The 17415-nt window shown below is 45.9% G+C and overlaps 1 protein-coding gene across 1 annotated transcript in view; it reads right to left on the bottom strand.

The window, feature by feature from the left end:
* Positions 1 to 11674: 11674 nt before the first annotated feature.
* The window catches only part of LOC134968754 (uncharacterized), an 87577-nt gene continuing 81836 nt past the window's right edge, over positions 11675 to 17415 (bottom strand). The window contains exons 4-6 of the mRNA XM_063944247.1: positions 13601 to 13668; positions 12759 to 12819; positions 11675 to 11799 (exon numbers count right to left, since the gene is read on the bottom strand). Of these exons, the coding sequence (XP_063800317.1) occupies positions 11675 to 11799; positions 12759 to 12819; positions 13601 to 13668 (254 nt within the window). The remainder of the gene's footprint in view (positions 11800 to 12758; positions 12820 to 13600; positions 13669 to 17415) is intronic.

The following is a 17415-nucleotide window of genomic DNA, read 5'->3' as shown; positions in this document are numbered from 1 at the left end:
AGTGTCCCGATTTTCGCGGGACAGTCCCGTTTTTTGGGGACTGTCCCGCTGTCCCACCCGCGGGCCGCAGTGTCCCGCGGTGGGGGGGCAGTTGGGAGTCTCTGTCTCTCGCTGCCCTGCTTAGCAGAGCAGCGGAGAATAGACGCTGTGCGCATGCACACAGCGTCTATTCATTGGAGACAGAGGGAGAGGAGGCATGCCAGCGGCTCACAGAGCGCTGGGCATGCCCCTTCAGTGACGAAAACAGGGGGCGTGGCTCGCGATCGCGTGTCCTCCCGTGAAAGCCACGCCCCCTTTCCGCATGCCACGCCCCCTTTTCGGGAGCGCGCGCTGCTTCGCCGCGCATATGTCCCTCTTCACAGAAGACAAAAGTTGGGAGGTATGCCAGTGCTAAGTATCTGCAAAACAGAGTTGTGTTCAACTCTGACTCACCCCAGTGAGAGCAGTATCAGGGGGTTGTACCCAATAGGGCCTCACTCATAGGGGGTCATTCTGAGTTGATCGCTAGCTGCCGTTGTTCGCAGCGCAGCAATCAGGCTTAAAATCGGCATTTCTGCGCATGCGTATGCACGCACTACGTATGGGTACAAAGTCCTTTGTGGTTTTGCACAGGTTCTACCTAAGTTTTCAGTCGCACAGCCGGCCGCAAGAAGATGGACAGGAAGAGGGCGTTTCTGGGTGTCAACTGTCCGTTTTCAGGGAGTGCTTACAAAAATGCAGGTGTGCCAGGGAAAACGCAGGCGTGGCTGGGTGAACGCTGGGCGGGGGTGTGACGTCAAAAGCCAACACACCCACGTTAGAATCAACGCACACGGAGAGTAAGTCCAGGGCTGGTCTTGTTTTGCACAAAATGTTTTTGCAGGCGCTCTGCTGCACAGGCGTTCACACTTCTGCAAAGCGAAAATACACTCCCCGGTGGGCGGCGACAATGTATTTGCACGGCTGCTACAAACTGCTAGCGAGCAATCAACTTGGAATGACCCCCCATAGTTCAGTCGTGATTTTAGCAAAGTGAGAGTAGCATCGGGAGCAGGTTGTACCCAGCAAGAGTAGTATCAGGAGCAGGATGTATCCAGTGAGAGTAGTATCAGGAGTAGGATGTATCCAGTGAGAGTAGTATCAGGAGCAGGATGTATCCAGTGAGAGTAGTATCAGGAGCAGGATGTACCCAGTGAGAGAAGTATCAGGAGTAGGATGTATCCAGTGAGAGTAGTATCAGGAGCAGGATGTATCCAGTGAGAGTAGTATCAGGAGCAGGATGTACCCAGTGAGAGAAGTATCAGGAGTAGGATGTATCCAGTGAGAGTAGTATCAGGAGCAGGATGTACCCAGGGACAGTAGTATCAGGAGAAGGATGTACCCAGTGAGAGTAGTGTCAGGAGCAGGATGTACACAGTGAGAGAAGTATCAGGAGCAGGATGAATCCAGTGAGAGAAGCATAGCATCAGGAGCAGGATGTATCCAGTGAGAGTAGTATCAGGAGCAGGATGTATCCAGTGAGAGTAGTATCAGGAGCAGGCTGTATCCAGTGAGAGAAGCATCAGGAGCAGGATGTACCCAGTGAGAGAAGTATCAGGAGCAGGATGTATCCAGTGAGAGTAGTATCAGGAGCAGGATGTATCCAGTGAGAGTAGTATCAGGAGCAGGCTGTATCCAGTGAGAGAAGCATCAGGAGCAGGATGTACCCAGTGAGAGAAGTATCAGGAGCAGGATGAATCCAGTGAGAGAAGTATCAGGAGCAGGATGTATCCAGTGAGAGTAGTATCAGGAGCAGGATGTATCCAGTGAGAGTAGTATCAGGAGCAGGCTGTATCCAGTGAGAGAAGCATCAGGAGCAGGATGTATCCAGTGAGAGAAGTATCAGGAGCAGGATGTACCCAGTGAGAGAAGTATCAGGAGCAGGATGAATCCAGTGAGAGTAGTATCAGGAGCAGGATGTACCCAGTGAGAGTAGTATCAGGAGTAGGATGTATCCAGTGAGAGTAGTATCAGGAGCAGGATGTACCCAGTGAGGGTAGTATCAGGAGCAGGCTGTATCCAGTGAGAGAAGCATCAGGAGCAGGATGTATCCAGTGAGAGTAGTATCAGGAGCAGGATGTATCCAGTGAGAGTAGTATCAGGAGCAGGCTGTATCCAGTGAGAGTAGTATCAGGAGCAGGATGTACCCAGTGAGAGTAGTATCAGGAATAGGATGTATCCAGTGAGAGTAGTATCAGGAGCAGGATGTACCCAGTGAGAGTAGTATCAGGAGCAGGATGTATCCAGTGAGAGAAGCATCAGGAGCAGGATGTATCCAGTGAGAGTAGTATCAGGAGCAGGATGTACCCAGTGAGAGTAGTATCAGGAGCAGGATATATCCAGTGAGAGAAGCATCAGGAGCAGGATGAATCCAGTGAGAGTAGTATCAGGAGCAGGATGTACCCAGTGAGGGTAGTATCAGGAGTAGGATGTATCCAGTGAGAGTAGTATCAGGAGCAGGATGTATCCAGTGAGAGTAGTATCAGGAGCAGGCTGTATCCAGTGAGAGTAGTATCAGGAGCAGGATGTACCCAGTGAGGGTAGTATCAGGAGCAGGATGTACCCAGTGAGAGTAGTATCAGGAGCAGGATGTACCCAGTGAGAGTAGTATCAGGAGCAGGATGTACCCAGTGAGAGTAGTATCAGGAGTAGGATGTATCCAGTGAGAGTAGTATCAGGAGCAGGATGTACCCAGTGAGAGTAGTATCAGGAGCAGGATGTATCCAGTGAGAGAAGCATCAGGAGCAGGATGTATCCAGTGAGAGTAGTATCAGGAGCAGGATGTACCCAGTGAGAGTAGTATCAGGAGCAGGATATATCCAGTGAGAGAAGCATCAGGAGCAGGATGTATCCAGTGAGAGTAGTATCAGGAGCAGGATGTACCCAGTGAGGGTAGTATCAGGAGCAGGATGTATCCAGTGAGAGTAGCATCAGGAGCAGGATGTACCCAGTGAGAGTAGTATCAGGAGCAGGATATATCCAGTGAGAGAAGCATCAGGAGCAGGATGTACCCAGTGAGAGTAGTATCAGGAGCAGGATGTACCCAGTGAGAGTAGTACCAGGAGCATCAGGAGCAGGATGTACCCAGTGAGAGTAGAATCTGGGGGATCAGTATGATTTGCCGATGGACGGGATGCCTGTATGTCCATCAAAATCCCGACAGCCCCACAGTAAGCCCCTAACCCTCACCCATTACCTACCCTGACTCTAACACTCCCTTGTGGGTGCCTAACACTAACCCTCCTGGCTGGTGCCTAACCCTCCCCAGACTAGGTGCCTAACCCTAACCTCCCCCTCTATGTGCCCAACCCTAACCCTCTCTCCCCGGTCCCTAACCCTTACCTTTCCACGCTGCAGCCTTACCCTAACCCCCCTTCTGCAGCCTAAACTTAACCCCCAACCCGCGGCAGGATGCCTGCGCGTCCCACTGTCAGGTCAGGACAATCAGGATGCCAGCTGTAGGTATTTTGATGCCGGCATCCTGTTTGGTGTTGATATAGTGACGCTGGGTTTCTGTCCTGACTCGGCTTCGGTATATGAACCGCCAAGATCCCGTTCGTCAGGAGGCTAACTGCTTCCCATATCAGGAGCTTGATGTACCCAGTGACAGTAGTATCAGGAGCAGGTTGTACTCAGTGAGAGTAGTATCAAGAGCAGGATGTACCCAGTGAGAGTAGTATCAGGAGCTCATCGTGACTACAGCTAGGCACCATGTGCACTAATGGCAATGCTAGCCACACCCGGCTGTGTCTTTTGCAACTCCATATAATTACAATGGGGCTTGAGCGAGATTAAGACGCACGCGAGCGCCACGATGAGCATGGCTACATCTGTACCTAGTGAGAGTAGTATCAGCAGAAGAGTGTTCCCAGTGAGTAGTAGCATTATGGCTGTGTAAGATGCCGGAAGAGAGTTGAGTGATCATCATAAAAAATATAATTAGTTACCTGTTGTGGGGTCCATATCATTTCTGAGCATGAAGATAGGACAGACTGTAACACACTATTAACACCATAATACACCACATCACTGAGATTGGCAAATAGGCTGGAGGACCTGATGTCTTGAACCTGCAATCTTTGACTTAATTGATTCAGAAGGATTACTGTATTTTCCTGACGGTAGATAAAAAGATTGTCAGGCTATTATACAAATGATAGATAGATAGATAGATAGATAGATAGTTACAGGGCAGTAACCAGGGCAGGATGACCTGTGGTGCCACATAGAGCACAAGATGACCTGGGGGCACTACTGTGTGGCATTATGTGTATAAGTGGCACTACTACCATGTGACATGTGTATAAGGGGCACTACTACAGTGTGGCATTATTTGCATAACTACCTTGTGGCATTATATGCATGAGGCACTACTGTGTAGCATTGTGTGTATAAGTGGCACTACTACTGTGTGGCATTATGTGCGTAAAGGGCACTGCTACTGTGTGACATTATGTGCATGAGGGGCACTACTACAATGTGGCATTATGTGCATAAGGGACACTACTACTATGTGGCATGTGTATAAGGGGCACTACTACTAGGTGGCATAATGTGCTATAAGGGGCACTACTACTATGTGTCAGAATGTGTTATAAGAAGCACTATTACTTTGTGTCAGAATGTGTTATAAAGGGCACTACTGCTGTGTGGCAGAATGTGTTATAAGGGGCACTACTACTGAGTGTCAGAATGTGTTACAAGGGGCAGTACTACTGTATGTCAGAGTGTGTTATAAAGGGCACTACTACTGTGTGGATGTTATGTTATAGCATTTTGTAGCACTACTGTTTGGCCATGCCCCTTCCCCACAAAACCACTGCTCTTTGCCCTTGTTAAACAAAGGGGGGCACCAATGCTCTTTCTGGCACAAGGCCCCAAAATGACTACTTACAACTCTTGATAGATACTTATACTTACAGAATTAGTGCCAACTGCTCCTCCAAGCTACCATGGCTAACAGCAGAGGCAGCCATTTTGTGCCAACATAATATTATGAGATGAGGCATGGAGCACTTTTCATTTGTTCGGGCCACAAAATGGAACCCTCCGCTATGTAAATGTCATTGCTACCTGGCACTGTCACTTATTTCAGGTGCAGGAACTGTATACTATCATGTCCCTGCCCTTCAGCCGTGCTGCAGTATTTTCTAGTTCTCCTTTGTGTTAGAAGCATTCTGATATCAATGTGATATAACCTTCTATGTGACTTTAAGTTCTTACTCCACAAGATGAAGAGGAGCATGTGGAGCCCAATATAGTGGGGAAGGGGCCCGTGCGGTACAATGAGCATAGGATAGTGGTATGTTGGACACAAGTAAGCAAGTAGAGTGGCGTGTGGAGTACATACTGGTAAGAAGGGGGCAGATGGGGCAAATCAGAGAAGGCGTGGATATGTGGTCACAAGAAGCTGAATGTGGGGTACAGAATAGTGAGGAGGGGGCATGTGAGAACATTGAGGTGAGAAAGTGGCATACAGACTGGTGAGGATAAATGGACCTGACTGATGAGGATGAGGCATTTCAGAAACGTGTGTGTTAGGAGACGTATACGGCTATGAATGGCCAATATATTTGATATATACAATAATGCAGCTGAAATAACATATGAAGGTTAGACTTTGGTGTAGGGAATATGCCCATTTAGCAGGAGGGTATCTCTGCACTGCATATGCTCTGTAACCCAGTGTATGTACATATGAGCAAGGCAGAGCTGTACGCTTGTCAGTCATGTCTCTACTTGCCACTGAGCATGTGTAAAAGGGCTGTAAGAGGGTGCTTTTACATAGGCAAAGTTATATGAGGGAGGTGCGAGTGCAACTGCAGGACATGCAGAGCGTGGGCGGAGGTGTAAAGGAGCATCAATAGTAATAAGGCCGCTGCAAGTATGCCCCGTTACTGATGATGGCTGCCAAACTCTTAGCACGTATAGGGGACGGTCCTGAAACACGCATACAACTCTGCATATAGGCGAACATAAACGTGTTCCATGCATATCGTAACCTTCTATGACCAAGCTGGTTCAGTCTTGCATCGGGCTCTATGTGTGTCATTCTTATTACAGCAGCATTGGGGATTTTTATTCCTAATCGTTAAATATTTCATTCATTATTGCAACTTATTTGTACTCAGAGCCGGCGCAAACCACTCAGCAAAGGGATGCAGTGCAGGGAGGCGCCAGGAATGGAGAGGCGTTCTCCCTGCTCTGCATTCCTGTACTGAGCTGACGTCCCCCTGCTGCTGCTGCTGCGCCAGTCACACTCTATGACAGGCAGCAGGGCCAGCGCCAGCAGCATGAAGCCTCCGAGTCTTCTCCCCCTCACCTGTGTCAGTGCAGTGTGCTGACCTAAAAGGGGGTGGAGCTACAAGGAACTGGGGGCGGAGCTACACTGCTACAGGGGGTGTTGCGTGTGTAAACGTCACTGGTACAGGGGACATTACGTGTGTAAGCGTCACTGGTACAGGGGGCGTTACATGTGTAAGCGTCACTGGTACAGGGGGCGTTACATGTGTATGCTGTGTTACGTGTGTTAGCGTAACTAATACAGGGGGTGTTACATGTGTAAGCGTTACTGGTACTGGGATGTTACGTGTGTAAGCAACACTACTATAAGGGGCGTTATGTGTGTAAGCGTCACTGGTACAGGGGCATTACGCGTGTATACGTCACTGGTACAGGGGGCGTTACGTGTGTAAGCGCCACTGGTACAAGGGCATTACGTGTGTATGTGTCACTGGTACAGGGTGGCATTACATGTGTAGGCGTTACGTCATTGGTAAAGTGTGCGTTACGTGTGTAAGCATCACTGGTACAGGATGGCATTATGTGTGTAAGCGTCACTCATACAGGGGGCGTTACGTGTGTAAGCGTCACTGGTACAGGGGGCTTTACGTGTGAAAGCGTCACTGGTACATGGGGCGTTACGTGTGTAAGCGGCACTGGTACAGGGAGCATTATGTGTATACGTGTCACTGCTTTGTAAAGTATGGGAGGGCGCAAATTTATAGTTTGCAGGAGGGCGCCGAACACCCTAGCACCGGCCCTGTACTATTAGAAAGTAAATATTTTCCAGCATGCAGTTTATACTGTTATACAACAGGGGGCAGCTCGTGTTGGGGCATAATGCCCAGATGTGCGTTATCATGCTCCGCACACAGCATTGTGCGCTTTTACCTTTAGGACACAAACCCTGGCCTGTACAAATATCTAGCGTACCAGATAATCAATAGAAAACTCATTAATATCAGATAAAGCCTGCAATCATTTACTTTCAAGCAGCGGCATAATTGGCACAGAACAGAGTATATTGTTTGCAGTGTACTGTACTATAAAGACTTTGTCACCAGATCAGTTATATTAATGTCCTCTTCATCTTGCAAGGCCACAGAATTGATACGGGTGAGCAGGTCCTACAATGGGAGAACATAAAGATCCTTGTATGATTGTTTAGTCTGCAATATTGTCTATATGTAACTACTACATGACAGTAACAGACAGAACTATCAACTACCAAACATGGGTGGTCATTCCGAGTTGTTCGCACGCAAGCTGCTTTTAGCAGCTTTGCACACGTTAAGCCGCAGCCTACTGGGAGTGAATCTTAGCTTATCAAAATTGCGAACGAAAGATTCGCAATATTGCGAAAAGACTTCTCTGTGCAGTTTCTGAGTAGCTCGAGACTTACTCTGCCAGTGCGATCAGTTCAGTGCTTGTCGTTCCTGGTTTGACGTCACAAACACACCCAGCATTCGCCCAGACACTCCTCCGTTTCTCCAGCCACTCCCGCGTTTTTACCAGAAACGGTAGCGTTTTTTCGCACACACCCATAAAACGGACAGTTTCCGCCCAGAAACACCCACTTCCTGTCAATCACACTACGATCACCAGAACGAAGAAAAAACCTCGTAATGCCGTGAGTAAAATACCTAACTGCATAGCAAATTTACTTGGCGCAGTCGCACTGCGGACATTGCGCATGCGCATTAGCGACTAATCGCTCCGCTGCGAGAAAAAAATAAGCGAACAACTCGGAATGACCCCCATGGCTAGTTGTTGCATTTACTTATTACACCAATTATATGGGGACATTTACTAAGCAGTGATAAGAGCGGAGAAGTGAGCCAGTGGAGAAGTTGCCCCATCAACCAATCAGCAGCTCTGTATAATTGTATAGTATGTAAATTATAGATGTTACTTCAGTGCTGATTGGTTGCCATGGGCAACTTCTTCACTGGCTCACTTCTCTGCTCTTATCACTGCTTAGTAAATGTCCCCCTAAGTGTTTTAACATTGTACTATTCAGATCCAGACTGTCAGTAACACTGTACCATAATTCTGTCCGATTTTAATGCTGTACTGTACAAGTCCTTCCTGCCGATAAATTCTGTATATTCCACTACTCCCTACCTGTAACACTTCATTATGTAAATCCTCACTGGCAGTAACTGTCCCATTGTAATCTTCACCGATTGTAATGCTGAACTGTTGTAATTCTGAATGACTAACTGTTCAAATCAGACGCATTTTAAGAGATGAGGAGGCCTGTGTGCAGCCTCCTCAGTCCGGTCCCTCTCCTCTCTAGCCAGCAGCACTGTAGAGTCTGAGCACTAGGGGCACACTAATACGCAGATGGCATGGCGTGCCATTTTCCTGGTGATGATTTGTGCAAGTTTTGCTGCCGATGGGGGAGAGGTGAGTATTAAAGAAATGGTGCAATGTATACGATGTGGGCCTGCTGGACTCAGGGGCCAGTGTCCACGCACACACTGCACCCATTATAAATAAGTCAGTGGCTCAGATCATGTCTGACTGTAATGCTGCAAATTCTAACCATGACTGGGCTAAGGCTGTAACTTTGAATACCGATGGACTGTACCTTTGTATATTCCAATTCCAATGGATTGTAACACTGTATATTGCAATACTGATGGACTGTAACTTTATATACTGTATACCAATACTGATGGACTGTAACTTTACATATTGTATACCAATACTGATGGACTGTAACTTTGTATGCAGAATACCAATGCTGATGGACTGTAACTTTGTATGCAGAATACCAATACTGATGGACTGTAACTTTATATACTGTATATCAATACTGATGGACTGTAGCTTTATATACTGTATAACAATACTTATGGACTGTAACTTTACATACTGTATACCAATACTAATGGCCTGTAACTTTATATACTGTATACCAATACTGATGGACTGTAACTTTACATATTGTATACCAATACTGATGGACTGTAACTTTATATGCAGAATATCAATACTGATGGACTGTAACTTTATATACTGTATACCAATACTGATGGCCTGTAGCTTTATATACTGTATACCAATACTTATGGACTGTAACTTTACATACTGTATACCAATACTAATGGCCTGTAACTTTATATGCAGAATATCAATACTGATGGACTGTAACTTTATATACTGTATACCAATACTGATGGACTGTAACTTTACATACTGTATACCAATACTAATGGCCTGTAACTTTATATACAGTATACCAATACTTAAGGACTGTAACTTTAAATACTGTATACCAATACTGATGGACTGTAACTTTATATACAGTGTACCAATGCTGATGGACTAATTTGTATATTCCAATACCAATAGATTATAACTTTGTATATTCCGATACTGATGGACTGTAATTTGCAATTTCCGATACTGAATTTCTGTCAAGTGCATTACTCTAATGCTGACAGACTTAAATGTTGTGACTTATTGGGCAGTAAAACAGCTAGAATGGGTACATAAGGGTCTGCAAACAGACTTGGTGCCAGAGAGTCAGCATTATTAGCCTGTGCAACACATATAACTCTGCATGGGTGTGTATTACGTGACCGGCGGTCAGGAAACCGCTGGCATCCCGGCAGTGGATATTATGCAGATAATATCCGCAGCGGATATTATCTGCATATCATTGTTTGCCACCAGATATAGCTCTGCATATTATGTTTGGCAATAGATATAGCTCTGCATATTATGTTTGGCACCAGATATAGCTCTGCATATTATGTTTGGCAATAGATATAGCTCTGCATATTATGTTTGGCACCAGATATAGCTCTGCATATTATGTTTGGCACCAGATATAGCTCTGCATATTATGTTTGGCAATAGATATAGCTCTGCATATTATGTTTGGCGCCAGATATAGCTCTGCATATTATGTTTGGCAATAGATATAGCACTGCATATTATGTTTGGCACCAGATATAGCTCTGCATATTATGTTTGGCAATAGATATAGCTCTGCATATTATGTTTGGCACCAGATATAGCTCTGCATATTATGTTTGGCACCAGATATAGCTCTGCATATTATGTTTGGCAATAGATATAGCTCTGCATATTATGTTTGGCGCCAGATATATAGCTCTGCATATTATGTTTGGCAATAGATATAGCTCTGCATATTATGTTTGGCACCAGATATAGCTCTGCATATTATGTTTGGCAATAGATATAGCTCTGCATATTATGTTTGGCACCAGATATAGCTCTGTATATTATGTTTGGCACCAGATATAGCTCTGCATATTATGTTTGGCAATAGATATAGCTCTGCATATTATGTTTGGCGCCAGATATAGCTCTGCATATTATGTTTGGCAATAGATATAGCTCTGCATATTATGTTTGGCACCAGATATAGCTCTGCATATTATGTTTGGCAATAGATATAGCTCTGCATATTATGTTTGGCACCAGATATAGCTCTGTATATTATGTTTGGCACCAGATATAGCTCTGCATATTATGTTTGGCACCAGATATAGCTCTGCATATTATGTTTGGCACCAGATATAGCTCTGCATATTATGTTTGGCAATAGATATAGCTCTGCATATTATGTTTGGCACCAGATATAGCTCTGCATATTACGTTTGGCAATAGATATAGCTCTGCATATTATGTTTGGCACCAGATATAGCTCTGTATATTATGTTTGGCACCAGATATAGCTCTGCATATTATGTTTGGCAATAGATATAGCTCTGCATATTATGTTTGGCACCAGATATAGCTCTGCATATTATGTTTGGCAATAGCTATAGCTCTGCATATTATGTTTGGCACCAGATATAGCTCTGCATATTATGTTTGGCAATAGATATAGCTCTGCATATTAGGCTTGGTACCAGATACAATTCAGCATATTAGGCCTGGGAACGGGATCAGTACGTAATCCCACTGGACGGGATCCCGGCGGTCGAAATACCGACGCCGGAATCCCGACCACACAATCCCGACAGGGGTGGCGAGCGGAACGCAGCCCCTTGCGGGCTCGCTTCGCTCGCCACGCTGCGGGCACGGTGCCTCGCTACGCTCGCCACACTATCATATTCTCCCTCTATGGGTGTCGTGGACACCCACGGAGGGAGAATATGTTGGGATTGTGGCGGTCGGGATTCCGGCGTCTGTATTTCGACCGCCGGGATCCCGTCCAGCGGGATGCTGACCGCATCCCCTGGGAACATATGTGGCTCAGCTTCATGTATTTGGCACCAAGCATAGCTCAGTTTATTATACTTGGTACTGTACCAAAAAAGAGTCATCGTTGTACACCTGGCACCAGATGTACAGCATATGGATAGGTAGAACAGGCAATTGACATAGTTCGCTAGACTTCTGTTTGTTGCACTAGAACAAACAACTCAATGTGGTAATAATGTGTACTACATACTGTTAGGTTGTTTCCTCCTATTGTTGGGGTATTAGCAAGCTGCTGTGCCATGTTCAGGAGATCTTCAAGCAAGGAATAAAGAAATATTAGTGTCCAGGTTACAAGAATTAACAAACCTAATTAGATTACAAATAATATTGCAGAATAAACACAAAGCTGTACATAAATATACAAATACTAGAATGTGGACACGTAATTCACCCTGTCGCTAGCTATCGCGTGGACATTCCTATCCCTGTGTGTACCCCATCTGTCTCTTTCATTCTGTCCCTCTTGCTGCCTTCTCTCATCTGTCTCTCTTATTCTGTGCCCCCCAACCAGCCACTTTCTTTCTCTTTTATCTGTCTCTTCCTGTCTACCAGTTGCTCATCTCTCTCCAGTGCTGTCTCTCTCATCTCTGGTCCCTTCTCATCTGATCTCTCTCCCATGCTCTCTCTCATCTCTGTCCCCTTCCCATCTCATCTCTCTCAGGCTCTCTCTCATTTCTGGCCCCCTTCCGATCTAATATCTGTCCGCCTCCTGTCTGTCTCTCTCTCTAATCTCTGTCCCCTTCCCATCTCATCTCTGTCCGCTTCAATCTTTCTTATCTCTGTCCCCCTCCCATCTCAATACTGCCCCTCCCATCTCTCTCTCATCTCTGTCCCCCTCAAATCTCTTTCGCATCTCTGTTGCCTTCCTACCTCATCTCTGCCACCCCATCCCTCTCTTATCCCTATCCTCTTCTTATCTCATCTCTGTCCCCCTCCTGGGGAACACTGCTCTATACATCTGTCTACTGCTGGCTGGGGGAGATAAGGGGCTATGACATCTCTTACTGTGCCTGTGCTAGACTGTCATAATATCTGATTATTCAACAGATCATTGCTGATCAATTAATTAAAACCCATAATCTCCAGTCAGTAGAACACCAGGTCCTGCAATTTGTAATGGACTGTAGCTTCTTGGATCCCAGGCTTTATCAAGTTTGACAAAAGGGACAAAGAGGAAGACAAGTAACACCATCAAAAAGAAAAGGTCTCACCAGGAATATCTGAATCTGATTCCACTGATCTCTTTGTTTTTCTTATGTTCTTCTTATTGCTCTGTGATAATTAGTAAAGAGAGTCAGGGGCACATTTCATGCTGTCACCCCCGTCTACCACTCACACCTACATTTAGTGCTGTGTCATAGGCCTTCTAGCCACTGTTGTTATTCTTATGAATCTTATTACAGCTTTACACGCAAGAACAACAAATGTAATTAGGTCTGAACCTGGACCCCATTGTTTGTAATGTCACCATAGCCACTCACAGTTTTACTGGGTTGGTATCGGGATGCCAGCGGCCGGAATCCCGGCGGTCAGCATCCTGACACCGATGCTCGCTGCGCTCGCCACGCTGAGGGCTCGGTAGCGAGTGCACGAGTGTGAATAGTCCCTGTTAGTCGGCATGCCGACTGTTGGGATTGTGAGGGGGGCGGGGTGTTCAGGGTCGGTATTGTGACTGGCGGTCTCTTGACCGCCGATCACATAACTACATCCTGTTTTACTAACACAGAGGAGCACTACAATTTACTGACTTCATATAGTTCTGTATAGCTTTAGCAAATTTATAATATAATTTATTAATATAACACCACAAATGATATATTTGGAGCATTGGAGGAAACCAGGAAACTCAGACACAGGGAGGACAAACAAACTTCACACAAATAGGGCCCTGGTCAGGTATCAAACTCATAACCCCTGTGCTGTGAGGCGGAAATGCGAACCACTGGGACACCATGCTACACTGCAGAAGCCTGTGGTAACCTCACTCACCTAGCATTGAAACATGCACCACACTGCACCAATAGCTACCATGCATCTCTGTTTTATTTCTCACCTTCACATGCTCCTCTCCTCTAGAAGTCATGAACTGGTGGGTTGGCTCCATGTTACAGCTCTGCCTCTCTGCAAAAACAGCATGTTATAGATTGTGCGGGAGAGGTATCAAGCGTCTAAAGGGGGAAGAAGTGGAGATATTACCCATAACAACCAATCAGCTTCTAACTACCATTTTATAGAGTATACTTGATAAATGCTAGCTGATAGGTTGCTATGGGCAACATCTCCACTTGTGACTTCTCCACTCTTTAGAAGGCTCCCCTCTAAGACCCAATTGTTATTATATGGTTACTAAAGTTCCTCTCCATGGGTAGGATGCATCAAGTGTTGCATTTTGCATGCGGAGCATCCCACCACTCATCACAAGCATAGCAGTGTCTAGTAATGCCGTATGCTTGCAAAGGACAGAACCCTCCCGATACAGCACCCTCCCGAAACTCCTCTGGATTTTTGACCCAGGAGTCCTTCTGCTTAAGTGTGAGATGATGTGCTCACTGCAGGGACACTAGGAGGCAGTGCCGTTTCTTGCAGCGGGCGAGCTGTGCAACCGCACAGGGCACCCGCTGCTGCACTTCTGATGCACTTTGATTCCCCCCTCCTCCCGAGTACCCAGCTCGGGGGACAGAGTTTCGCAGAATGACGTGAAACTCCGCCCCCCGAGCTGGGTACTCGGGAGGAGGGGGAGCCAAGCTGCAGGAAGGGCCGGCGCGACGGAAGACAAGGGAGAGGTGGCCGAAGAGCGGAAAGAACCGCTTCAAACGTAAGTCAGTCTCTCTCTCTCTCTCTCTCTCCCCCCCCCCCCCCCCCCTCCTCTACCACCTGCTGGAATGTGTAAAATTGGGACTCTTGCCTGCCATCATGTGTAAAATGGGGACTCTTGCCTGCCTTCGTGTGTAAAATAGGGACTCTTGCCTGCCATCGTGTGTAAAATGGGGACTCTTGCCTGCCATCATGTGTAAAATGGGGACTCTTGCATGCGTAATGTGTAAAATGGGGACACTTGCATGCGTAATGTGTAAAATGGGGACACTTGCCTGCCATATTGTGGAAAATGGGGACACTTGCCTGCCGTATTGTGGAAAATGGGGACACTTGCCTGCCGTAATGTGTAAAATGGGGACTTTTGCCTGCCATCATGTGTAAAATGGGGACTCTTGCATGCGTAATGTGGAAAATGGGGACACTTGCCTGCCGTATTGTGGAAAATGGGGACACTTGCCTGCTGTATTGTGGAAAATGGGGACACTTGCCTGCCGTAATGTGTAAAATGGGTACTCTTGCCTGCCGTAATGTGTAAAATGGGTACTCTTGCCTGCCGTAATGTGTAAAATGGGGATTTAATTTATCAAGGGCATTGCGGTTTATGGCATAATATATATATTTTTTCTTTTTTTCCTGTGGTCGCCAATACCTTTTACTTTTTATATCTATAGGGGGGGGGCGCATTTTTTAATCTCGCACTGGGAGCCAAATTGGCTAGAAACAGCCTTAGTGCACATTGCAAAAAGAATCCCATATGCTTTTATTAGTCAATGCTTTCTACCCTACCTGCAGGGCCGGACTGCCCATCTGGCACTTCTGGCATATGCCAGAAGGGTCCGATGGGCTGATGGGCCAGTCCGGTCCACAGAGAGCCGGTCTCTGGTCTAGCCGCCCCCACCGCCCAACACGTGCATCTCCATGGGAAAGGGGGCATGCCGCGAGTCCAAGCCCCATGACTCACGGTACGCCCCCGTGCGTCATGTCCACGCACCACTGTGTGACGTGCGCACGCGTGTGTGCGTGTTCACAAATGCCAGGGCCAGTTCAGAGCCCCAGTCCATCCCTGCCTACTGGGCCCAAGCTCTGGAACGTATCCCATAAATTCATCTGCTCCATTCCTGCAGATTTCTAAAGTGTCCTATTATTATTTTAATTTTATTTGCATTGAGTAGGTGCATCTGTAGTTATTAAGCAGCCACTAAATCAGAGGGTTCTTTAACTACCAACCTCTTTATGTGTTGTCAGTCTGGTCAGGGTGGGTCTTCAATCTCAAACTACAAACTGACCTTCAATTATTAATTATTAAAAATTATATAATTAATTCCTAAGCAACTTTAGCAACAGTAATCATGAGTCGCAAAGCCAAAGACAAAATAGGGATTCCAGCCATAGAGGTTAAAGGACCCCTGCTGTACATAGGGATTCAGGACTGCGCCCTACACATGACCCGGTGTCATTTATCTATGTTACTGTCAGAGCCGGCCATAGGCATAGGCAAACTAGGCAATTGCCTAGGGCATTTGATATGCCTAGGGGCATCAGCAGCTTCTGCTGATTAAAATGATATGCGGCATGCCTATATTCTGTATGTAGCATTTCATATGCAGATACAGCCACAGTCTCACACAGTATATAGGCATGCTGCATATCAGTTTAATCAGCAGAAGCTGCTTGTGCATCCTAGCCACATAGCAATGCAAATAATTTTCATTAAAAAAAGGTGCCCGACGTTAGCATTGATGCAAGATTTGTGAGGACACATCTGTATCCAAGCAGAGGCAGAGGTCACAGTGTTAGTGGAAGTGTGAGTGCTGTGTGCATGTGAGTGGGTTGGTTGTGCAGTAGTGTGCGGAATATGTGTAAGGAGCATTATGTGTGTCATGTAAAAAGGCATTAATAATGTGCAACATATGTGTAAAGGGCCACTATGTGTGTCATTATGTGTATAAGGGCATTAATAATGTGCGGCATATGTGTAACAGGGTTCTACTGTATGTGTGTCATTATGTGTATAGGGGCACTAATAATGTGCAGCAAATGTGTAGGGGGCACTATGTGTGTCATTATGTGTATAAGGGCATTAATAATGTGCGCCATATGTGTAAGGGAAATTATGTGTAAAAGGGCATTAATAAAGGTTGTCATAATGTGTAAGGAGCATTATGTTTATAAGGACATTAATGTGTCTCATATGTGTAAGGGGCATTACTGTGTGGAATTATGTGTATAAATGCATTACTAATGTGTGTATAAGGTGCACTACTATGTGGTGTTGCATATAGAAAGGGCACTACTGTGTCATCTAATGTGTATAAAGAGCAATAAGGTGTGGTGTAATGTGAATAAGGAGCAATTCAGTGTGATGTAATGTGAATTAGAGGCTCTACTGTGAGGAGTAACGTTTATAAGGTAAAGTGATACTACTGTGGGATGTAATATGAATTATGGACACTATCGCAAGATAAAATGTGAATAAAGTTGCAGTACTGTGTGGCGTAATTGGAATTGGCGTTACTATTGTGTGGCCATGCCCCTTCCCAGCAAGAAGATGCCCCTTTTTGGGCTGTGCGTCAAATGTGCGAACTGTTCCTGTTTAAAATATAGGGGGTACAAGGACTGCTATGGGTGAGGGGTGATGGTGCTGGGAAAGAGGTGCAAGGTCAGAGGCAGAACCAGCGGTGGTGCTAGGGGGCACCAGCCAAAATCTTGCCTAGGGCATCATATTGGTTAGGGCCGGCTCTGGTTACTGTGACTTACTGGTATCTGGTACAACATATGAATAAGGAACGTGCACAGAGAAATACATGTAGCATACAGAACAAAATTGCTTTTACTGTGCAATTTCCTATTAAACCAGAATAAGAACAGAAATGGAGAATTATGGGCCTGATTCAGAGTTGTATGTAAACTCAATGGTTTATGCACAACTCAGGTTGTGAATCCGGCCCAGTGCCATCATACAGAACAAAAGAAGTTGCAGTGTGCTTGATAAATAATATTAAAAGGATTATTTCATGGAGAAACACTTCCAGGGCTCGGGCTGGTGTGCTG

This window comes from Pseudophryne corroboree, chromosome 11 (genome assembly GCF_028390025.1).
Source record: "Pseudophryne corroboree isolate aPseCor3 chromosome 11, aPseCor3.hap2, whole genome shotgun sequence".
Classification (NCBI taxonomy): Eukaryota; Metazoa; Chordata; class Amphibia; order Anura; family Myobatrachidae; genus Pseudophryne; species Pseudophryne corroboree.
The sequence above is the reverse complement of the archived record's forward strand: the minus strand, read 5'-3'. Positions and strand labels throughout refer to the sequence as shown.